Genomic DNA, 24,207 nt, shown 5'->3' with positions numbered 1-24,207 from the left:
ATAGGTGACAAAAAACTAAAAAAATTACTATATTTAAGATATTTTGAGCCTTGCCAAGATAAGGGTTATACGGAAATGAAACTTACGACTTTCACCTTGTAATTTCATAGGTACCTACACTTTGAAAGTTTCATACATATACAACACAACCGACAATGTACATACATACATATTTGATGTTAAAGCGCCAAGGCTTTTAAATTCGGGTCGTGCCAACGCCAACATGATTATTGTAAAAACAAGATTTAATATGCTACGTCATTTCAAAAGGAAATTGGTTATTTTACTAACTAAAAAGCGGCAATATTATTTCCGCATCATACCATTACATTAAATTTGTTATGTTGGCAGCGGGTCGGTAATCAAAATAGAGAATCTATTTTCAAAACAACCAATTTAATCTGTTGGCATTGAGTATGCTAAAATTACTATGGATTCCAGGTTATTGAGAAATGAAAATATTAGTTTTTTTCATCTTTTCGTTTATTAGTCAATTTTAACAGCAATTTTAAGTGGTAAGTCATGTCATTTTTCACAATGTTCATTCATCCATAGCAAAACACTTTAATATAAATTACGAGGAAACTCAGTACAAATAATAGAAAAGTACGTACTCGTACCATGGCAGCTTTACCACTAAACCTACAACTTACAATCACTGTCAGCAAATGTATTTACAATACAAAATATTTACAACCTAAGTAATTTAAATACAAACACAAGTAAATTAAATCAGTCACTACGCCACTTTGTACTAAAACGGACAAAGGGCGTCCACACACACTTTCTTAAACCACTCGGACTAACAAAAAACAGTTGATCCAAGTAAAACGTTACTGTTTCGCCTAGTGAGTAGAGATTTCACAGGAATGTCCTATGACGATGTTTGAGCATACACAAGTGGACTCTTTCAAGTTGGCACTTAGAAACTGCTAAGGCTCAGTTCTTGCCCAAATTCACTGTCCACGAGATACACTAAAATCTGAACCAATTAGAAATCTTCCGGTCAATTCAGTTAGGAAGCGTGTCTGCTAGGATCTCCTTCACTCCTGAACTTAACCGGTCAGGGAACTTGATGTCGAACGCCACCAGCAGATCTCCTTTCCGTGTAGGCTCCTTGGGGAATGGTAGGCCGTAGTTGGGGAACCTCTTCACTGTGTGGGGTTTGACAACCTCGCCCTGCAGGTTGACTGTTAGCTTCTCTCCGCTCATGGTTGGAACTTCAATGATTGTGCCGCACAGAGCCTGTAACAAAGGAAAAAGAAAGGTTAGTCTATTGAACAATAACAGATGATGACACCTATTCATGAAGTTATATTTTCAAAACAATGGAAGTTAACTAGTGAATGATGGTGATCTTAAATTGTTTGAATTTGAATATGACTCATTAAATCAACAAATGAAAGATTCAAATTAGATGTAAATAAGAATGTCATAGACAACAAAATAGTTTACTGACCTGTTTGAGTGAGATCTTGGCTGTATGTCTGATGTCACTGCCTTCTCGCTTGAACAGGGGGTTGGGCTTGTCTCTGATGATGAACACGATGTCTGCAGGGATCTTGTTCCTGCCTTGGTCACCCTCCTTCTGGAACGTGATCTTGGTGCCGGCCTTCCAACCAGGTTTAACATGGATGGTTAACACTTTGTCCTCCTTCTTTGACGTGCCATCTGGCTGGATGACGCGGCGGGAGATCTTCATCTTCTTCACGCAACCGCGGGCGATGTCTTCCAAGGAAACGTACAGGTCGTGCTCGATGGGCGGATCCTGAGTTTTCTCCTTCCGGCTCGGCGAGCCGTGGAAGTTGAAGCTGTGGCTGCGGAAGGCCCCGCCGGGTCCGCCGGGGCGCTGCCCGCCCATGCCCATGTTCGCGAACGGGTCCATGTCGACGTCCATCATGTCACGCTCGAAGAAATTGCCGCCGCCGCCGCCGCCGTTCAGGTCGAAGAACGCTTGGAACGGGCTCGCCGAACCGAAGAACTGCGCGAACGTGGCCTTCGGGTCGCCGTGGAACGTGTACGAGAAGGACTGGCCGCCACCTGGCCCGTTCTGTGCCCCCATTCCGCCCTTGAGACCCTCCTCGCCATGGGCGTCGTAGATCTCTCTCTTCTTCTTGTCCGAGAGCACCTCGTAGGCCTCCGCGACCTCCTTGAACCGCTCCTCGGCCCCGGCGTTCTTGTTCTTGTCCGGATGGTACTTGAGCGCTAGCTTACGGTACGCTTTCTTTATCTCGTCATCGCTCGCTCCCTTCGATATTCCCAGAATTTTATAGTAATCCTTTCCCATTTCTGAATGCTTACACCTGCAACAAAACGGTAACTATTAGCCTCCGCACGACTGACACCTTTTTTGGGTACGTACACCGATGATTCGCGCAATGTAAATTATTGCTAGTTTTTTTTGGCATGCGATAAATCCGACAATATTTCCAATTTACTAAATGAAAATTGACAATCTGAGACACTTACCTATATTATACGGTCTAATTACAAAATCCAATAGCAGTCTTGAACAAAATTATGTAAAATATTCACTTTTCTCACGCACTTCACAACTCACAGTTCACACGTTCAAATTCACAAATGAATGAAACGTAGCGCCGCCGTCGCGCCAAGTTATATACATTAAAACGTCTAGAACGTTCTGGGGCCTTCATTCGACGCGAAAAGGAGACAAAACATTAGCGTGCATACAGCTTCTGCTCGAGTTAAAAAGAGATACATATAAATTTAGCAGTTCAAATACTAAATAGTCCACGAGTTTCGAGTCGCGTGTGGGAATGTTCTCGCTGTGTTGATAACAAAACGTGACCTCTCCAAGACATTCTGACCAATCAGTGTTGTTTGCGCACTGACGGTCATCCAATCATGATTCAAACATGCAAATTAGTCGTGTTCAGTCAATAATTGTGTGTAATAGAAAATAGTCCATATTGTAATAAAAGAAAATGTACAGTCGAGTTCACAAACACTACAAGCGAACGTTCCAAAAATATATTTTCGCCCATGCAAATTTTGAGTTGTTTGCTCATTTGTCATGTTAGCCTAGCTGATAGAATTGACTTTTAAATGATGCTTTTGGATGATAAATATTTCATAACGTTCATTTGGATTTGATTTGGTTTCATCTTGTTAAATGTTTTACATTTGGTATTTTCCTTGCGTTGATGTGGTGAAATTTTTTGTGTTTTACTCGGTGGCAAAATTTGTATAGCCCTCGTGCCTTGAATGAAACCCTCGCAACGCTCAAGATTCCATTTTTCGACCACTCGCTACGGTCGTGGTCCAATTTTGGAATGTTTTGCTTGCTCGTACCGTACCCGAGATACCCGTAAACAGGAAAATAGATAAATTTATGATCCCCCCACCCCTTAAGTCAATTTAGCATCAAAAATTCGATTGGCTCCCCTTCCTAAATTAATCTGTGAGTCAAAAGGAGTTGTGTGCAAAAGGAAGTTCCATCGTCATCACTCCCCGTAAATCGCACTTTTTTGTCGTGAACACTACGAACTATAACATCTCGTCCATCTACCTATCACTCAGGTTCAATTTTGGTTCCGGTTCCGTTTTTGGTTTCGATTCCGATAAACTAAACTGAAAACATCTGTTTCCGTTTTCGGTTCCGATAAATCCAAATCCGTTACATCCTAGTGTTAATTAGTGTGTAATATTTAATTGTAAAACATGCTGTGTACACTTGTTTCGTGCCAGATTTAAGCCATAATGTGCAATTGTATTACCCACGTGCCATATCTGTTTAGTGTTCATAATAAAGTTAAAAAAAACGGTTATTCACAACTACAATCAACGATGGCACAAAACAGATATCTGTTTTGTGACGATGGCCACTCACAGAGGATTATAGACGATTATGGTCTCAACACTATCGTGCATGCCTGTACTCGCCCATTATGGGCCAATGTGTAGACAAGCGTGGCGCGCAAGTACGTTGGGTTGGTACGCATGTCAACTCTACACAATCGCCATCACCAACGAGTGTTCTCGCGCGGCCATCGCCTGGCAGCCGTTGAGTAGTGAAAGCGTCGGTAAATTTGTGTTTACGCGACTAAAATGGTGTGGACGAATGAAGAAACGGCTCTATTCATTGAAATGTACCAAAACGAGCCATGCATTTGGAATCCCAAACACCAGCATCACAAGGATAAAACAAAGGTACCTATCTAATTTTAAGTAAAAACAATTATAAATAATAATAGATTTTGATTAAGTAGTTTCGTAAGTACTAAAATTGAATTACCAAAAGTCCCCAATTGGCAAATAAAAACACTATTCATATTTTAACATTATACCTATTCATGACACAGGCGCAATGACAGCTGAGCAGTGTTGCCAGCGCAACGCAAGCTGTTACATTATTGCACTTGTTCTTTGTAATCTGTTTGTACCAGTTTGTACACTGAATGAATAAATAAATTCATACTCTTCTTGGAACCATCCTTACTAATATTAGATAGAGTCTGTTCGGAAAGAGAATGAATGGGGCCCAAGCCCAATACATTCCACGACTCTTCTGTTTCCGCACGGAGTCTACTAATTATACTAAGTTAAAGAGTTATACCAAACTAAGTTAGCAGTGATTTTGATAACCCAGGCTGTGCAAGTGTTACTATTTTAAACTTCAAACTTCTATGAAATAGGCTATCAAAAATAATCAAAATCGCTGCCAACTTAGCTTGGTCTTACTTCAGTTATTACTAATTCATTAAACAGAAGTAAGACCAAGCTAACTCTGCAGCGATCGATTCCTTGTGTCAAAAAACCGACAACTTCGCGATTGCGCACCACGGTAGACAACTGATGGCCAGTCGTCCACCATTGTATTGTATACCATTGCCTTCTGTGCATAATGGCGATGGCTTATCATGGACCATCCTTGACCACTGTGTTCTGGGGCGTTACCTATTCATCATCATCATCTCAGCCATAAGACGTCCACTGCTGAACATAGGCCTCCCCCATACCTACCTATTAGGTGTGGTCAATTTTCAACTATAGTTTGGCAAGCCGTTTTAATTTACGTTTTTTTTTATTTCAGGTGTATGATGCATGGCTACGCATTGCAAATGCTATGGGAGTAGAAGACGTGGTTGAGTTAAAAAAGAAAAAGGAATCTCTCATGACGGCTTTTCGATCAAACCACAAGAAAGTCATTGCATCTCGCATATCTGGCGAAGAAATATACAAACCCACATGGGTCTTTTACGATGCTGTGGCGACTTTTTTGGCAGATGTATACGATGGCAAGCACACACTTACTTCAGATGAACGTGTAAGTAAAACAAGTTTTACAAGTGTTAATTATTTAAGTCAATTATAATCTAAACTTTGCACATCTTTGTGATCTTACGTTAGAACTATCAAGACTCCCCCTTGTAAAAAAAAAAATACATGGTAGACCCCTTTCCCCCCTAAATCGTCTTCAATGGCGCCTTTGCAGTGGACGGATGCCATGACCGTGTAGTAGGCGTTTTAGTGATTATTTTGATAGTCCGTGAGGACCGTGACTGACAACCAACTGACGACGCTAAGGTAAAGCTCTGCGTAGGTGGCCCCACTAGCACATACAGTAAACAAACCTCATTGACATTATCAATGATACATCATGCGTCACTAGGTCAATCACACGGCCTACAGAGAAACACGACAATCGAAAGTTCGGTTTCTGGCTCCACCACTCTTGCTTCGGTCGATAGAGAGGCAGATACAGAAACTTCGATTTTCACATTTCGCGGTAGGCCACCTATAAACAAACCGCCTTGATGCATCAATGTCATAGTGAAAACTTGTCAAAAACTGTTTAAGGCCTAGTATGTATAAATTACTCTATGGTTTACTAAACAAATGAGTGCTACACTCTGGCGGCAGAACATTGCAGTAATACACCCTATTGAACAAAAACGGTATAAAAGTACCTATTTTATGTTTCAGATTGAACCTAATGGCAACAGCGAAGGTGACGGTGATACAACAATAAGAGCTTTGCACAAACGTCCCAATAGTTTTATCAACAATGTTCTTAAAAATTATTCTAGCCCTGTCCGAAAATTCTCTTCAGAACCTCCAGAAAAGCGCAAAAATTTAGAAACTCCTATTAGCAAGTCCAGTAAAATACGAAGTCACGATGAGAGAAATAATACTGACACTACCCTTAAACAAACGGACGAATTTCAGATATATGGGTTGTATGTTGCTAGCCAGTTGAATTCGCTTTCCGAGAAACAAAGCCTTATAGCCAGAGAAAAAATCCAGTCAATATTAACTCAATGCAGATTGGAAGATTTAAGGAAGAGAAAAAAAATACAATCAAGTAAAAACGGGAATAGTTTTCACTCAGAGGATGGAATAAAAAACGTACAGTTTGTTTTATGTGAAGGGAGTGATAATGATAAATACAAAAGTAAATTTTCATCCACAAATCTAAATTCTGCAAATCATTTAGAAGTTGAAACTGACATACTAGAAGATAACTTTATAATGCATGTTGAAGATATAAAGGGCGAAGGAAACGATGACGAAGAGCAACGCACCGACAGTGACGAATAAACAAGAGTAACAAAGTATGTACTTCATGAAATTTCGATTTCCTGAAATTACGCTGGATTATTGTCTGGGTTTTTGGGTCAGTTTTGACGCTAACTCGAACGCTGAATGTACAAAATGTTCTAGTTTTGATTAACAACAGTATTGCAACAATATTAATTTGTTATTGAGTGCTTTCATAATTTTTTATTAAGAATAAAAACCACACAATGGGATCTTTGGCTTTGAATTCTTTTATATTGATTAAATCTAGAAAATAAACCTGTAATACAATATATACTAACGCCATCTTCCCGGAGGCATTGACAACATTTTGTAATAATATGTATGCAAAAGTCAAATAAGCTTAAAATGCAAAAGGTACCTTAAATCGTATTTTAGTTATTTACTGATATTTTAGAAACAATAATACCTAGAGTTAGACTTCCTGATTGCGCACCACGATAGACAACTGATGGCCAGTCGCCAGAGTCGTCCGCCATTGTGTACCATTGCCCCCTATACACAATGGCGATGGCTTGTCATGGACATAGACATAATATATATATAGACGGTGTCTCAGCGAGCTGTCACTGTTGCCACTTTTGTTTAGTGTACGATTAACAATGAGGCCCACGTTGCTGTAGCCATGTCGATAAAGTCATATCGATAAACTATCGACATTTCTTGCAATTTTAATTTTACTTCAAAGGCTTAACGATACCTAAAATGACCAAAAACGCTTTTATTCTTTATTGTGGTTATCAGATCACAATTTTATAGTCCCGCCCCAGCAGCGCACCAAGGGAAAGTTCAGATATTTAATTAAAATACATAAATACCTCCTAAAATAGGTGTTCCGCAATAATTGAATTATATTATTATATTATAATATATTCATTATCCATTAGCATTTCAATTATGTTTATATTTAACGAAGATATTGAAGCTTCAATTAATCGCTATTTCGTTCCGCTGTGTAGCGTTTATCGATATATAACATGATTAAAATCGACTTTTCCCATCCCTAAAAGAGCACACATATACGCTTTTACGCACACATACACAGCCTGGGCGCATCAAGAAAGGCAACACTTGATTTGAAGTCCACCTTGTCAACAGTATGGTTGTCCTTTTTTGACAAACGGCATTTTAAAAGAGCGAGGAGAGAGAAATGATACTAGTTGCTGCGTCGTGAAAGAGAACAGAAAAGGTTGGGCCCTTGGTCATGGACGATTCTTTCTTGACCACTGTGTATGGCCTACCGCGAAAACCGAAATTCGTAAATTGCGGCGATCTTTCTCTTTTACTCCAATAAAGTAACTCCAAAACTCCACATCCACCGATGACCACGATCCTTAGTCATGAGGGAGCGACCACAGAGAGAGAGCCCTGGGGTCTGGTAAATTTTCTATGAAATTAAAACGTTGATCTAAACTAATATTATATTTTATTTTTATTTTTTTTATTATGAATGGGCTTACTCATGGCATTTTCTAAATATGGTGCAAGTATTAAGATGTCTTATTCCATTTATCTGTCATCAACGTGTCTTTGTGACAGCAAAGAAACATTGCCATAATATTTAAGTGGACGACAAATTATTGCGCTGCAGTTAGCTTTCTCTAGTTTCTCTGCAGGCTAACTCTATTATATAATCAAGTCGACTTTTCATGAAATAGAAGTTTGAATTTCATTGATTATTTTTTAAATATTGAAACTTAATTAGATTTATTTATAATAGCAACACAGATAATCTGTCAGTAACACGTCAAAGTCGTCAATTAGTCGGCTGTCAACTGTCAATCAGTGAAAAAAATAGCTTGTGTTTATTGTATCGGGCGTGTTGTTTTTTCTCGAATAAGTATAAAAAAACACAGAGAAATCAGTAAAATACATTTATTTATCTGGTGAGTCTTAGGAACAGTGCGTGGCGGCAACCTTTGTAGTCGATGTCGTAGTATTTCTCGTAGAAATCCTGAACTAGCTCCTCGACCTGCGAACAATGATGTCGAACGATATTTTACTAACAAAATGTGCTGTTTGCGGAGAAAATGCTAACGAACCTTACATAGAATGCTGCGAGTGCGACGCTAGTTTATGTACGAGCTGTTTCGCCACAGGACAAGAGGTGGGTGGACACAAAAATAACCACAAATACGCGGTGAGGAAAAACGACTTTCCGCTTTTCGACAATTGCAACTGGTCGTCTAAAGAAGAATGTAAGCTGTTGTCAGCCTTATCAACGTACGGGTACGGTAATTGGGAGGAGATATCGAAAATGGTGCACAGTAGATCGAAATTGGAATGTCACGAGCATTACAAGAAATACTACATAGAGAATGTGCAGTATAAAGAGCTAAAATTGTTGCCAGAGACTGAACAGTCTCTATTTCCTAAGATAGTGACACCATATTTGTACAGTGTGGATATTAGCACTAATCCACCGAGGAATAATCAGGGGGACCAGCATTTAGCTGGTTATAATGCATACCGGTCTGAATTCGAGCTCAGCTATGACCATAATGCGGAAAGCATATTCAACATCGAAGACGCTTATTCCGATGATGAGAATGATGAATGTATGGATGCTCTAAAAGTGTCTTTAGTAAGTGCTTTAAACACTAGGTTAAGAGAAAGGCAGAGACGGTATGAAATAATTCAAAATCATGGCTTGATCATGCCAAATAAACTGATATCATGGGTGCAGAAATTTGATAGAATTCTAACACGGCATAAGTCTGAACGACTCTTGGCATTCATGCAGTTTATGACAGGTATGCAGTTTGATGCGTTTATGGAGTCACTTAGTGTGGAAGCTGAGATATTACAACGGATAACTAAACTAATAGAGTACAGAAAGAACGGGATTAGGACACTGTACTGCGCAGGATTGTATAAAGAATTAAAGAAGGAACATGACGTAGTGATGAAAGAACAAAAATACAATACTATGATAATGCAAAGGAAGTTTGAGAGCCAATCACCAGTGAAAATGAGTGGCAAAGTTTGTTTCACAAAAGATTTGCAGGTCAAAAAGTACAAGCGGCAAATGAATCCGTTGGAAATAATCGATTTACCAGGATTCATTCACCTATCAGACTCGGAAAAGACCTTATGTTCAAATTTAAGGTTAATTCCAAGGAACTATTTGGAAATCAAGGAACAACTGATTGCGGAGAACAATAAGTTAGGGTACCTGAGATTGTTGGACGCTAGACGGATAGTGAAGATCGATGTAAACAAGACTAGGAAGATATATGATTATCTTATTACCGAAGGCTTTATTTATAAACCATTGTGAATAAATATATTCTTTTATTTGCATAATCCTTCCTACTTAAGATAAGAGTTCAGTAACCTTTTCAACCTGAGAGCTCTAATACGGTTTGTACCTGTACTATACTGTCTATCAACCACTCACATGATTGATATTTTTCAGTGACCTCTATTATTATGTGAAAATAAGAGTGACAGCTTGCAACTACAGTTGCATGAATCATGTGAGTGTTTATACTATACTCCACAGTTTTTTCTAGTTTGGAACTTGTCCTGTAATAAGTTTATGTTGAAAATAAAAAACTCAAAAAATGTACTTTCAAACTCTTAACACTTTCGCAACCGGGCAAAATACGGCGCACTACCCCAGAAACCGATCGTCTATATCTGCGTACAAAACAACCCGCTGGGCGGGTTGTCCGGCATCTGAGCAAGCATTACGAGTGCCTACCAGGCGGGTTCTCGGTAGTCAAAGTGTTGCAAGAGCACGGTAATAAAATGCTACTTTATTTACTGTACAACTATTACTTTAGAAAGATAAAAAAAACCGGGCAAGTGCGAGTCGGACTCGCGCACGAAGCGTTCCGTACCATAATGCAAAAAAAAAAACAAAAAAAAAAGCAAAAAAAACGGTCACCCATCCAAGTACTGACCACTCCCGACATTGCTTAACTTTGGTCAAAAATCACGTTTGTTGTATGGGAGCCCCATTTAAATCTTTATTTTATTCTGTTTTTAGTATTTGTTGTTATAGCGGCAACAGAAATACATCATCTGTGAAAATTTCAACTGTCCAGCTATCACGGTTCGTGAGATACAGCCTGGTGACAGACGGACGGACGGACAGCGAAGTCTTAGTAATAGGGTCCCGTTTTACCCTTTGGGTACGGAACCCTAAAAACGAATATTGCAGTACAATTAATTTGAGTTTCTGCCAATTTTCATAAACAAGCTCTTGTGAATCACTCCGAATCTACTATAAAGCCTATAAAGCCATATCAAATACCAGTCATACTCACTTTGAATCCAAACTTCTGGTAGAGGAAGATGGAAGGGTTCGTCGGCGAGACGTGCAGTGTGACATCCTTGCCTGTGCATGTCTGTAACATATGTATTTAGTTAATCTCAATGTATTGTACTAGTTGCTTGTAACTGTCAATTATGGTGGTAGGAATTTAAACATGGTGGTAATAATAAAATAGGAAATATTAGGCAAAGCTCTGTGTAGGTGGCACCTTTGTGGCACATACAGTAAACTACCTCTACCCAACCTCTACCTTCCATACAGTAAACAAACCACATTGACATATCACACGTCACGTCAATCACATAGCCAACCGCGAAACAAGAAAATCGAAATTTCGTTATCTACTCTCTCTGTCACTCTTGCATATTCGAGCGATAAAGGGGCAGATAGCTAAATTTCGATTTTTGCGTTTACCTACCCTTGTTAACAAACCGCCTTGATGCATCAATGTCATATTTTATTGTCTGTGAAAACTTGTCAAAAAACAGTTTAAGGCACAGTATGTATAAGTTAGTCTATGAATTTACTGTGTCGGTAGTGCTGCACTCTGGCGGCAGAACATAGCAGTAATATCCCCTATTATTCTCTTTGGTAAGAAAGCTAATATTGACAAAAATGTGCATGATAAAGGCCCGACTGAGACACCATGATAAAGGCTTGGCCACATACAGAGCGCGACGCAGCGCCGCGTCCGCGCCGCGTCCACGCCGCGCGACCGCGGCACATGCTAACAGGTTACCGACGTCAAACAGACTGCGTCCCGCCGGTATCACGCCCCGCGCCGCGCGGCCCCTTGCGTCCGCGCGGCGCGTGCGCAGCGCTGCGCCGAGCGAACGCGGCGGCCCGCCGCGTCGCGCAAGGTCACATCAGTAGGATTCGACGTTAGGCAGCGAGCGGTGCGCCGCGTTCACGCGCGCCTTGAGGGCGTGTTGAGAGCGTGAGGCCGGCGCGATCGGCGCGCGCCCTGTTTGACCAGGCATCATGCGGCGCTGCGTCGCGCTCTGTGTGTGGCCAAGCCTTAAAAGTAGAAAAATGTCCTCTGTTGGACATGGGCCTTCCCAAAGAATCACCACTACTACCAGCCGTGTGCTGTCTTTATCCAAGGGATCTTGACTAGAGAAAGCTCCTTATACAGGTTTTCTATACAAATACAGCACTGAAAACTGAAACAGGTAATTCCCGGTTCTGGCCATGCAAACTCAGTAGGTACTATAAGCATTCTCTAATCTTGATAAGTCCACCGGTCCAACTTAGGGCTTCTCTAGACCCAGCTGCCATCTTTTCTACAAACGTCTCACTGCCAGTTAAGTGTGGTCACTCACACTATTAACCGATTCGTTGCGTGTTCCATTGTTGAAAACTTTTGGCTGTGGCGCGGAACAATCATTTCATGACACGGCATCAGCCATGTCATGCGCCATAGAATATGATGACACTCCTCCCGTGTCATACGCCACACGTAAAAAACATTGATGACACGGCAGGCGTGGCATCAGCCGTGACATCAGCCCCGAATCGGTTAACTGTCCATAGGTGGACCTTATGCCTGTTGTAATAAGGTCCACCGATGGGCAGTTAACATCACTGTTTCTACCAACCTGCAGCAAGTGATATAACATGAAGGTAGCAATGCCGGCTCTCCTCCACTCAGGCCGCACTAATATGAAGGAGATGTAGGCCACGTCCGCTGGTACTAAGAAAGTACTGTTAAATGTGTCCATAGGTCGACCTTATGCCTGTTGTAATAAGGTCCACCGATGGACAGTTAACATCGCTGTTTGTACCAACCTGCAGCAAGTGATATAACATATGACGGTAGCAATGCCGGCTCTCCTCCACTCAGGCCGTACTAATATGAAGGAGATGTAGGCCACGTCCGCTGGTACTAAGAAAGTACAGTTAACTGTCCATAGGTGGACCTTATGCCTGTTGTAATAAGGTCCACCGATGGACAGTTAACATCGCTGTTTGTACCAACCTGCAGCAAGTGATATAACATGACGGTAGCAATGCCGGCTCTCCTCCACTCAGGCCGTACTAATATGAAGGAGATGTAGGCCACGTCCGCTGGTACTAAGAAAGTACAGTTAACTGTCCATAGGTCGACCTTATGCCTGTTGTAATAAGGTCCACCGATGGACAGTTAACATCGCTGTTTGTACCAACCTGCAGCAAGTGATATAACATGACGGTAGCAATGCCGGCTCTCCTCCACTCAGGCCGTACTAATATGAAGGAGATGTAGGCCACGTCCGCTGGTACTAAGAAAGTACAGTTAACTGTCCATAGGTCGACCTTATGCCTGTTGTAATAAGGTCCACCGATGGACAGTTAACATCGCTGTTTGTACCAACCTGCAGCAAGTGATATAACATGAAGGTAGCAATGCCGGCTCTCCTCCACTCAGGCCGCACTAAAATGAAGGAGATGTAGGCCACGTCCGCTGGTACTAAGAAAGTACAGTTAACTGTCCATAGGTGGACCTTATGCCTGTTGTAATAAGGTCCACCGATGGACAGTTAACATTGCTGTTTGTACCAACCTGCAGCAAGTGATATAACATGAAGGTAGCAATGCCGGCTCTCCTCCACTCAGGCCGTACTAATATGAAGGAGATGTAGGCCACGTCCGCTGGTACTAAGAAAGCGCAGCCGATGATAAGTCGCTTGTACGTCACTACGCAGCTGAATTCAGGATATTCCAGCGCCTCGGTCACTGAAAAAAATAACTTGATATAAATTCATATTTCATTCATTCATTCGTTCATTCAACACTGTATGGTGGTTATTATATTACACTGGATGCGATCGGGCGTCGCTTCGATGTTTGAGCGAGACAAGGCTATGCGCGTACGTGTCATAACGACGGTTACTATATCTGCGAATTTTTTTAATCTGATTATTAAAATCCCGAAATATTTATTTGACCGAAGGCCCTTTTTCTCAAAACCGTTGAATTTTTTAGGTCACCAATCTAACCTTACCTAACCCAATTGTTTCTACGGGAAGCCATTTTGAAAAATGTAGAGAATTTTACGGTTTTAGAAGAAAACGCGTTCGGTCTAATGAAAATTTGGCAAATGAAACATCGAGCAAACATATTTCGAAGTTGAAATATGTTACCAGTGTACTAGCGTCAGTAATAGGTAACTATTTATTAATACGTGGTAATGTATGACTTTATATGGACTATGTCACTCACAGTCTATGCCGGGCCAGAAGAACTGCGCGCACAGATTGTTGACGGCTGCTATGTGGTGTGGACGCAGCGGACGCCCGTAGGTATAGTCTATAGACGCGACCGTCAGTTTGTAATGTATGACTATATGGACTATGTCACTCACAGTCTATGCCGGGCCAGAAGAACTGCGCGCACAGGTTGTTGACAGCTGCTATGTGGTGTGGATGCACGTAGGTATAGTCTATAGACGCGAGCGTCAGTTTGTAATGTATGACTTTATATAAACTATGTCACTCACAGTCTATGCCGGGCCAGAAGAACTGCGCGCACAGATTGTTGACGGCTGCTATGTGGTGTGGACGCACGTAGGAATAGTCTATGGACGCGTGCGGCGGAAGTTTGTAATCTGGAACGTTTCTGAAACAAGCAAAACGTTTTATAAACTTAAACCTTGAATAATTTTACGGTTGAGACTCACTTGCTATAGCATGTCTCACAACAATTTAAAATCAAAATTTTAAACTTTTTAACCATTATTATATAGTACTAGCTTTTGCCCGTGACTTCGTCTGCGTGGAATTAGTACCAGCAGTCAGAGTAAGTACAGCGCCTGGATAAAGTCTAATGGCAATAATTCAATTTGAGCATATGCTTACATCAATTATCAGACAATTCAGTAATTATTTCAATCCGAACCCCTGTTCACCCCTTTCGTCATAAAAACCATCCTATGTCCTTCCCCGGAACTGAAACTATCTCTATGCCAAATTTCAACAAAATCTCTGTCTCTCACAAACACACTTTCACATTTTATAATTTGAAATATGGATCTGTAAAGCAAGTTACGAGTTAAAAAATCCTACCTGTTGGCTTTTGTAAGCAGTTCATCAGTAACTCGTAACCACAAGGGCTTGGTTTCACAGTCCCTCCTTATGTAAGGTTTGAGCAAAGCGTTGGTGTAAGTGGAGCGGAACGGCGAAGGCTCGATGTAGGAGAGCACGGTTACGGCGTAGGTTGTCTCCAGGTGGAGGTCATAAAGAGTAGAATAGTCTTTTGGCAAGTCTCGAGCGATCGAGGTCTTGTATTCTGTACATCTTTCACCCTTTTGACAGACCACTCGTAAATTTTGTTGTAGTTATTGCAAAAACAACCACCGACGGTTAGTTAGTGATACTGTTAATATAGATTTCTGTTGAATACAACACTTTTGCACTAAGTTTTCTGTGTCAGACTCTAAAACACTTATTTATAAAGAAAAATCCTACCTGTTGGCTTTTGTGAGCAGTTCATCAGTAACTCGTAACCACAAGGGCTTGCTTTCACAGTCCCTCCTTATGTAAGGTTTGAGCAGAGCGTTGGTGTAAGCGGAGCGGAACGGCGAAGGCTCGATGTGGGAGAGGACGGTCACGGCGTAGGTTGTGTCGAGGATGGTGTCGCATAGATTGTGGAGGTATTAAAAAGTAGAATAGTCTTTTGAGACGTCTCGAGCGATCGAGGTCTTGTATTCTGTACATCTTTCACCCTTTTGACAGACCACTCGTAAATTTTGTTGCAGTTATTGCAAAAACAACCACCGACGGTTAGTTAGTGATGCTGTTAATATAGAGTTCTGTTGAATACAACACTTTTGCACTAAGTTTTCTGTGTCAGACTCTAAAACACTTATTTATAAAGAAAAATCCCACCTGTTGGCTTTTGTGAGCAGTTCATCAGTAACTCGTAACCACAAGGGCTTGCTTTCACAGTCCCTCCTTATGTAAGGTTTGAGCAAAGCGTTGGTGTAAGCGGAGCGGAACGGAGAAGGCTCGATGTGGGACAGTACGGTCACGGCGTAGGTTGTGTCCAGGATGGTGCCGCATAGGTTGTCGTGGAGATACTGGAATAAAAAGAAAATTAAAAACAAGATTTTTTTTTGTGCCAACGGGGAAGGCAAATGGCAATTGACTCTGTTTATGGCATTGGTGAATGACATACAAAAAAGTATCATCGTCGAGCGCGCCAACTACTTTTAGCTTTTACTGGCCTTTCCCATTAATATTGTGGTTTGTAATAATAATAAACAAGGAAAACTTAACCAAACTAAAGTTGTAAAATAAACTCCTTTTACAATGTCGGTTAAAATTGTATAGTCTAATTAGCTTAGATAAATATGTTTGACCAATCGATCTTGACTTGAGTTAGAAGTTCAGAAAAGGGTATCGAATATCATATTTAAATGTTCTTGTTTGTGTACGAGGTCTCTGATCGGGGCGAGCCACTGTATGTATGTCTGTACTGTACGTACCGATCTCTGGAACCTGTCGAGCACTCGTTCCACGCTGGTGACGGCTTGAACCTCTTCTGGCACTTGGCCTGACAGCACTTTGACAGCCCTGTAATAATGAATGAGACGTTAGGCAATTTATCTGCTGAGTCTGTTTGGAAAGAGGTGTCGAATTTATTGACCCTTGGATCCCATCCATTCCACGACTTTTCCCTTTCCGCACAGATTCTATATTTGTGTAATTAGGTCAGATCTGTCAGTGGGGAGACACTCCTGACTTCAGGCAAGCTCGGCTCCGTTCGGCTCAACATTGCTCCGAGCAATTATTAGGGTTGACACAACTTGCGTTGCATTGCGTGCACGACACGATAAGATAATTACTTGAATTTTGACAACCCTAAATAGCCGAAAGGGATTGTGCCGTAAGTTAGAAAGGGATATCATGATTCGACCCTGAATCGCTGTCAACTTCGGTTTTGTAGGAAGCGTCTTTTTTGTACGGTAATAGTACTACTGCTTATTCTGTGCTATTGGAACTGTCATATTCTGTCTATAACTGTCATATATATAAATTTTTATTAATCGCTTTAGTAATTGCAGCGTCGTTAAGGGCCCCCCCACATCTAGCGTCTTTCGAGCGTCGGCGTCTGGTCAGCGCTATGGAAAATGACGTCGCTGCGCAGTTGCGTCGACGTTGCGTCGAGCAGCGGCCATAGAGTTGTAGACGCCGACGCTCGAAAGACGCTAGATGTGGGGGGGCCCTACTAATAAGCGCCGACTGCCATAAGGTATCTTTACCCGTAGAACGTCACATATTAGGATCTCGATTATAATAGTCTTACTTGTCCATATCGAAGACAGGCAGCCTCTTATGCCTTTTGAGGCGGCGCAGCGCCAATTTGGCCCTTAGCCTGTGGAGATGGGCCCTTTTCCTAGGGTCCTTCACTTTGGGGATCAGGTTCTCGACTTGTTTGAGCAGTTGGACCTCTTCATATTGTGTCAGCTCGACTAGATCTTTTTGTACCTGAAATTGGAGAAAAACCTTGATTGTCATGTGATCAGGGCGCGTAGCCAACGTGCCAATCGTTAACGCGCCGTTGCGTATCGTAGTTATTTCTCTCTAATACTCTTCCCCACTAGCGCGACAGTGACAGTTGCGTTTCGTTCTAAACTTCGTAACTACAGAGCGTTAACGATTGCACGGTGGCTACGCACCCAGGTGTCCGGAATTATTCTGGATCTGGACGTCCCGACTTTAAGCTATGGAATCTGGTCATAACCCCAAAATTGGGATATGTAATTTGGGATTTTTTTATGTGTTCTGAATTTTCACTCGGAAATATTGGAATCTCCAATTCGAATAACGTTTCTTTTTTAATTTATTAAGCCGCAGTTAATTTCTAAAATTCCTTTATTTCACATATTAGTAAATTTGATCAAATATGTTCTGGGGCATAAGGGCCAACCCATACTAGCGTCTTTTGAGCGTCGGCGTCTAGCCAGCGCCATGGAAAATGGCGTCACCGCGCAGTTGCGCCAACGTTCCGTCAAAGAGAATTAATTTTGTCTATGGTTGCTCGGGAGACGCCAGTGTGGAGAGGCTCTAAATAAACTTACCTCATATTTTTCCTGTTCGACCCACGGTAACTCCAGGCTGTTCGGCTCTTTGGAAAACATCGACTCTCTCGTCAATTCTCGCTTCTCCTCAACCTTAAACATATAAAATGCTATTTACAGTCAAGTTCAATGTAATACACCACAAACAATGCAATGCGGTGGTGTTGCTTGTGTCCATGGGCGACGATGACCGCTTCCCATCAGGCGGCTGGTCTGCTCGTTTGCTGACTATTACATAAAAAAAATGCGGTGAATGCCTTTTCTTTTTGACAGAAACTTCTTATTTCATTTTTTTTTAAGAGTGGATCCTTTTCCTGAAATTGCATTCAAGCCGGTTGAAGTATTTAGTAGATGGCGCTAGCATATAGCTTGCCCTGTCAATTCCTAGAATTGTGTCAAGTTTGTTTTTAAAGGAATTTTATGCCCTGGATGCCAGGTTTTTCTAGCAAGAACTATTATAAGCCTTGCCTCTTCTTCTCGGGTTTTTCTTAAGACTCAGGTGGCTCGGGTATGTGGGGAGACGCTGCGAGAGTCCGAATTGTAGTAGATTGTCTAAAGAACTATTGTAAACCTACCATCTTCTTCTCGGGTTTGTCTTCAGGCTCGGGTGGCTCGGGTTGCGGCTCGGGTCTCTGTGGGGAGATGCTGCGAGAGTCGTAGTAGATTGTCTAAAGAACCTACCTTCTTTTTCTCGGGTTTTTCGTCAGGCTCGGGTTGCGGCTCGGATCTGTGTGGGGAGACGCTGCAAGAGTCCGAATCGTAGTACAGTGTCTGATGTACTATTTTGAACCTACCTTCTTTTTCTCGGGTTTTTCCTCAGGCTCGGGTGGCTCGGGTTGCGGCTCGGGTCTGTGTGGGGAGGCGCTGCGAGAGTCCGAATCGTAGTAGATCGTCTGGTGCACGGGCGGAGAGTGCACGCTGGATGAATCGCTCTGGAAATACTTATAGGAAATCGATATTAAACTTTCGTGAGACATATTTTAAATTGTTTATACGACAACGGTTTCACTCACTTGAATTTTTAGTCGCTATTGGCGACATGTTTCGGGCCCGTCGGGGGTCCTTCCTCAGGCTCGAGTGCTCGCGGCGGCTGCAAACGGTCGACAGAGCACCTGTCTTCTTGCCTTTCATTAAGGGGGTAACGGATAGAATTGGACGCCTATTACGCCGGAGGTTTAGCATTAGGACAATCTTCCGTCCCCATACCAAGGTCAGACAGATGCTGCGTTCTCCAAAGGACAAGGACCCGCTGGGGAACCCGGGGGTATACGAGATACCTTGTGACTGTGGTAGGGCGTACGTGGGTGAGACTGGAAGGAATGTCTCCACGAGGTTGTCGGAACACATACGCAGCGTAAAGAACATGGATACCAGGAATTCAGCGGGGGCAGAGCACGCGTACGATACAGGCGCGTCCCATTTCATTCGATTCGATAGAGCGAGATTACTAGCACGGGAGAAATGTTTTGTGCCGCGTAAGATTCGCGAGGCGATTGAAATTGGACGCCGACCTAATTTCAATCGAGACGGAGGCTGGATGTTGCCACCTGCATGGAAGCCTATAATTCCTGGTATCAGGCGGGAAGTGCGTTGTGACGATCGCGTGGACATAGTGAGTGCAGTGTGCTTGATGCCGGTCGATGCAGCCGCCCTACCAGACCTCGACCTGACAACTCCGGCCGCGGAGTGCACCGCGCCCCCGCCCCCCGCCCCCGCTCTGTCCGCGCGCGCAGGGAGCGGCGAGGCGGGCGGCGCGATCAGTGCACGAGTTGCAGCCGCCGCGAGCACGAGCGCCTGAGGAAGGACCCCCGACGGGCCCGAAACATGTCGCCAATAGCGACTAAAAATTCAAGTGAGTGAAACCGTTGTCGTATAAACCACTTATAGGAAAATTGTATATTTGATTTTACGAAAAGTTTCAAAAACTTTGCAATTGCAAATTGGGATAATTTCCCCATACAACGAAATTGAGAGAAATGTCACCTTTTCAAAAAAGGTATTTTTGTATATAAACCGAGGTAATTGTGTACCTATCTGTACCGATCTAGGTAAGTACATACATAAAATTTTACCAAGGTACTCTTTTGCACCTTTACCAAACTATTCTTACCGGGAGTACGTAGCGCGGCACGAAGTCGAACCGCGCGTCGTCCGAGCACGATCCTTCGGCACCCTCCTCCACCACCGATTGTCTGCTACAAACAAAATTAATACACGGTGTAACATGACGAAACCGAATAATTTCAACAGCGTATTCCTGATCATATTTAGAGACAAAAATGTCCTATAAACTTTTTGAAATTCGCCTAGTTTCAGAGTTAATACCAATAAAAAAAAAACATGTTTTTATTGTTATATAGTGCAAAACGCAATTTAATGGCGATGTTGGTGCTATGGGACGTAGTCTAAATATCCTTATTGATAGATGTCAAAAAGTGACAAGTAACACTTTGCAAAAAGTAGGTTTAACGAAAAAAAAATGTTATAATCAATTTTAAGTGACAAGTTTACCAATAACATTTATTGTTTATGTACAAATACATACAAAATTTGAAAAAACATAACAAAAAAAAAAAATTTGGCGAAATTGACCTAAACTCATATTACATTTTTTCCTTCTTTTGACCACAGAAATGCGTGGTTAAAGTTATTCGGTTTCCTCATGTTACACCGTGTATACGATGTTATCCCACTCAGCGTCACTTGCACCATCCCACTAACCCGGTTAAACCTGGATTACCATAGTTCCAAGTACAATTTGTCACGGGGTTAACGGTTTAATTAACCGGTTAACCTTGGGTTAGTGGGATGGTGCAAGGGGCGCTTACATGTTATGTTAACCCTAAAAACTGTGATTACCTGCTTGAACACGGTACTTTTGTCAAGGTAAGTATTTTTTGTATCTACAGTCAGCAGCAGAAGTTGCTAAGGGGACGACGTGTTCAAAATTACCTTAACTCGCTCTTATTCTCTATAGTCCATCTTTATATATAAGTTAATGGCTATACTCTAAGGTAAATTCACATCTGAGAATGGGATCTAAGGCCCCCCCCACATCTAGCGTCTTTCGAGCGTCGGCGTCCGTCGGCGTCTGGTCAGCGCTATGGAAAATGACGTCGCTGCGCAGTTGCGTCGACGCTGCGTCGACGTTGCGTCGAGCAGCGGCCATAGAATTGTAGACGCCGACGCTCGAAAGACGCCAGATGTGGGGGGGGGGGGGGGGCCCTAACCTGGAGTCTGCTTCAAGTTGGTCGTAGAAACTGGTCCCGTAGTCGAGGTCTAACTTGCGTTGCTTGGCCGGCCTCTCGATGATCAACTGAGGTTCCTCGGTTCTTAGGTATTCTTTATAGCCTAGAACAAAAAAATGGGAAAAGTTAGATATACATTGCATATTGCATACCATCGGCCAATGTTCGATAGTTTGCCGCGCAATATGGAGACAGGCCTATATAAGACTTCGTACCCATTTCGATGACCTTCTCGGAGAACACATTGATGTCGAGCGCCACCTGTCCCCGAGGCCGGCCTTTTGGCTTGTCTCTCGCAATCTCTTGGACTGGAAATATGAAAAAGTCATAAATTAAAAAAAAGGAGCTTTGTTCTCATTATGCATTATCAATAGAGAAAAGTAACATGAAAAAACCGGCCAAGTGCGACTCGGACTCGCGCACGAAGGGTTCCGTATCATTACGCAAAAAACGACAAAAAAAACCCTTCTTGTACGGAGCCCCATGCACTTAATAGTACATTATTGTCGAGGCTCGGAAGTAGCTACTTGCAGGCTGAGGATTCGTATTAAACGGACGACCTTGGGAGTCCGTTTAAGTGAATCCGAAGCCAGCAAGTAGCCTTCCAGCCGAGTCATATATAGTGCTTTTCTCAAAAATGGTGCAAGAAATATAAATATCATAGAAATATTTTACAGAAGCAACGTTCTCGTATATATTTTCACAGAATAAAAGTAGAAACAATTGAAAAAATTAGCTTTGCCGCCTTTTTATTTTTTAAATAAAAAAATAGAACTGTATTTTTCTGCTAAAAATACGCCAACCTATTTGAGACAACTAAATAGTTGCGGTAATAATCATCTGTTTGGCTGTTTAATGGGCCTGTGCCTTCATTCGATATGGCCATTTCAACTTTTAAAAAGTTTGGAACTCGACAAATAATGGAATTTGTATTCAACATTGCAGTCCCAAAATCGAGACTGCAATGTAATTAACTTTTTAATTTTTGACTGACCATAAACTACGCGCTTCGCGACCTATGTTTTAGACGGCAAAGTCGACTTTGCCGTCCATTTTTGAGAAAATATTTATTATATTCTGTTTTTAGTATTTATTGTTATAGCGGCAACAGCAATTCAGCATTTATGACAATTTCCACTGCCTAGCTATCACGGTTAATGACATACAGCCTGGTGACAGACAGACAGACAGACGGACAGCGGATTCTTAGTAATAGGGTCCCGTTTTTACCCTTTGGATACGGAACCCTAAAAAAGATACTAGGTGAAAAAGTATGTTTTGTTATCATTATCAGCAGAGAAAAGTGTCATGGACTCATGGTAAAAAGGACAAGTTTTGGAAGACTCCTGCCAGATTCTGGCTAGGATTCTAAGGGTAATTTATGAAAATTATGAATAAGTGTGAATCTTACTGATATGTGAAGCGACAGCTGGCGAGAATGAATGCTGTAGCTGCCACCAGCCCGTCTCTCCCAATATAGTTGAGCCGGAGCGGAAGATTATGTTGCTGTACACTGAGAGACAGCCCGCTATAGTGCCTACCCAGTTCTTCTTTTGTTTGCTGGAAACAGAGACTATTTATAGTCTGTAACTTTAGATATTTAAATAATAATAACAGACAATTTCTAAATTTCCGGGTAATTATTACATTTCTAATTACAAAAACGCCGGGATCTATCACTGAAAGACCTGACTTTAACCTACATTATTTGATCATGTGATGTTTTCATCTACCCTTAACTGGCTTAAGGAGCCATTTGAGGGTAGATTTTGTTTACTTTTATTTAAATACCTAAAGATAAAGAGTATAGTGTAAGAATTTTTTTTAATATTCTACATATAATCAGGCACGCAGTTGTGACAACTGATATTGCCTGTATCCAGTAATCATTGACAAGTAGATGTATAGATGTGCTTGTCTAATTTATTTTTAATTTCAATTCAATGATCAATTCATTCGTTCCCCCACATATGTCCATGCGGAATCGGCATAATTTGATATGATCTGATGCGTCTACAGCATTCTCGCTCTAATTGGACATAAAGCTTTTCCTATCGGCATTTGCCGAATGCGCATCAATATATCTGGGGAGACCTTTAATCACTCTTGCATATTCAAGCGATTGCAAAAAAAGTAGACAAATTAATGATTAATGAAAGAAAGTATGTTATACTTACATAAAATAAAAAAAAAAAATAAAAAAGCCCTTTATTCATTGTAAAAAGTTTACATAAAAAATTTTAAAAATAAAACTAAGACTTATATAATATGTGTTTTACTAATGAATCCCTAGTGGGTAAAGGCCTTACAATTGTGGATCAAATAATAGGCTCCAGTTGCGGTCAATGAAGGAGCAGATGTGAGTCTTGTAATGGAAGAATCCATGGTTGCTGATGCCGTATGCATTGGTAGTGAGATGGTGCAGCGTTAGCAGGATTACACTCACCCTGAAGAATAAATTAAATAAGTAAACATAAAAACTAGAGATGCAAGTGACACAGAGTTAAAAATGGTTTATTCCGATCATGCCAAACCAAGTTGGAATAGAAAAACACTTGTAAATATCCTTACCACGGAAATCTGTTCCTTGAAAACACTTCTTTTTTATTTGGAGAGCATTCCTTACATGTGAAATCGAAGAATACATCGCAAGCCAAGTCCCCGGGAGTCCCTTGCCGCCTCAAACAAGTCAAATGTACGAAACATATACAGGTATCACAGATTAGACCGGGTCGGTATTGCTTGTTTTCAGGCTCGTTACAATACTTGCAAATTGTCGTCATTGTTCATGAAACACTAGAATAAAGTTAGTTAATTTGATTTGTTATGAATGAATGAATGAATGAATAATATTTATTTCAGGACTAGTCCCATATTATGTTAGTAACAAGTTTGGTACATACTTAAATTTAGTGTTAGTGCAAAACAACATAAATAAAATTTATAATCTATAATAATAATAATCTACCTACGTGGAGTTATGTTATGTTTACTACGTTATGTTTCGCGACGATGTAAGATGATATTGTTTTGGTGTTCAATAACATAACAGT

General features: G+C 41.5%; 4 protein-coding genes across 6 annotated transcripts; 2 read left to right on the top strand and 2 right to left on the bottom strand.

The window, feature by feature from the left end:
* Positions 1 to 585: 585 nt before the first annotated feature.
* On the bottom strand, positions 586 to 2,627 carry LOC134679823 (dnaJ protein homolog 1). Its single transcript, XM_063538723.1, has 3 exons — positions 2,470 to 2,627; positions 1,460 to 2,303; positions 586 to 1,245 (listed from the first exon to the last, which is right to left on the bottom strand). The coding sequence occupies exons 2-3, from the start codon at positions 2,285 to 2,287 to the stop codon at positions 1,012 to 1,014; spliced, it is 1,062 nt and encodes a 353-aa protein (XP_063394793.1). The 5' UTR covers positions 2,288 to 2,303; positions 2,470 to 2,627; the 3' UTR covers positions 586 to 1,011.
* Positions 2,628 to 3,047: 420 nt separating this feature from the next.
* Positions 3,048 to 6,793, top strand: LOC134679825 (uncharacterized). The gene is made up of 3 exons (XM_063538724.1): positions 3,048 to 4,173; positions 5,057 to 5,290; positions 5,950 to 6,793. Exons 1-3 carry the CDS (start codon positions 4,072 to 4,074, stop codon positions 6,562 to 6,564), a joined length of 951 nt encoding a protein of 316 aa, XP_063394794.1. The 5' UTR covers positions 3,048 to 4,071; the 3' UTR covers positions 6,565 to 6,793.
* A 1,631-nt stretch (positions 6,794 to 8,424) lies between these two features.
* LOC134679808 (cysteine-rich protein 2-binding protein) lies at positions 8,425 to 23,977 on the bottom strand. Of its 3 annotated transcripts, XM_063538706.1 has the most exons (15): positions 23,726 to 23,977; positions 23,464 to 23,601; positions 22,566 to 22,714; positions 21,370 to 21,462; positions 21,137 to 21,257; positions 20,017 to 20,101; positions 18,701 to 18,847; positions 17,907 to 17,999; positions 17,132 to 17,313; positions 16,311 to 16,398; positions 15,712 to 15,902; positions 14,325 to 14,443; positions 13,389 to 13,561; positions 10,839 to 10,919; positions 8,425 to 8,536 (listed from the first exon to the last, which is right to left on the bottom strand). In XM_063538706.1, exons 1-15 carry the CDS (start codon positions 23,935 to 23,937, stop codon positions 8,444 to 8,446), a joined length of 1,965 nt encoding a protein of 654 aa, XP_063394776.1. In that variant the 5' UTR covers positions 23,938 to 23,977; the 3' UTR covers positions 8,425 to 8,443. The 3 variants fall into 3 exon arrangements, with proteins under 3 accessions (XP_063394776.1, XP_063394773.1, XP_063394775.1); XM_063538703.1 differs by lacking the exons at positions 8,425 to 8,536; positions 10,839 to 10,919 and having other exon boundaries at positions 13,293 to 13,561; positions 18,701 to 18,838; XM_063538705.1 differs by lacking the exons at positions 8,425 to 8,536; positions 10,839 to 10,919 and having other exon boundaries at positions 13,293 to 13,561; positions 18,701 to 18,838; positions 20,017 to 20,098.
* On the top strand, positions 8,530 to 9,876 carry LOC134679814 (transcriptional adapter 2A). Its single transcript, XM_063538714.1, has one exon. The coding sequence runs from the start codon at positions 8,546 to 8,548 to the stop codon at positions 9,842 to 9,844; it is 1,299 nt and encodes a 432-aa protein (XP_063394784.1). The 5' UTR covers positions 8,530 to 8,545; the 3' UTR covers positions 9,845 to 9,876.
* Positions 23,978 to 24,207: the final 230 nt, after the last annotated feature.

The sequence above is a fragment of the Cydia fagiglandana genome, chromosome 3, assembly GCF_963556715.1.
Source record: "Cydia fagiglandana chromosome 3, ilCydFagi1.1, whole genome shotgun sequence".
NCBI lineage: Eukaryota > Metazoa > Arthropoda > Insecta > Lepidoptera > Tortricidae > Cydia > Cydia fagiglandana.
Note: the sequence above shows the minus strand (reverse complement) of the source record. Positions and strands in the feature narration are given on the sequence as shown.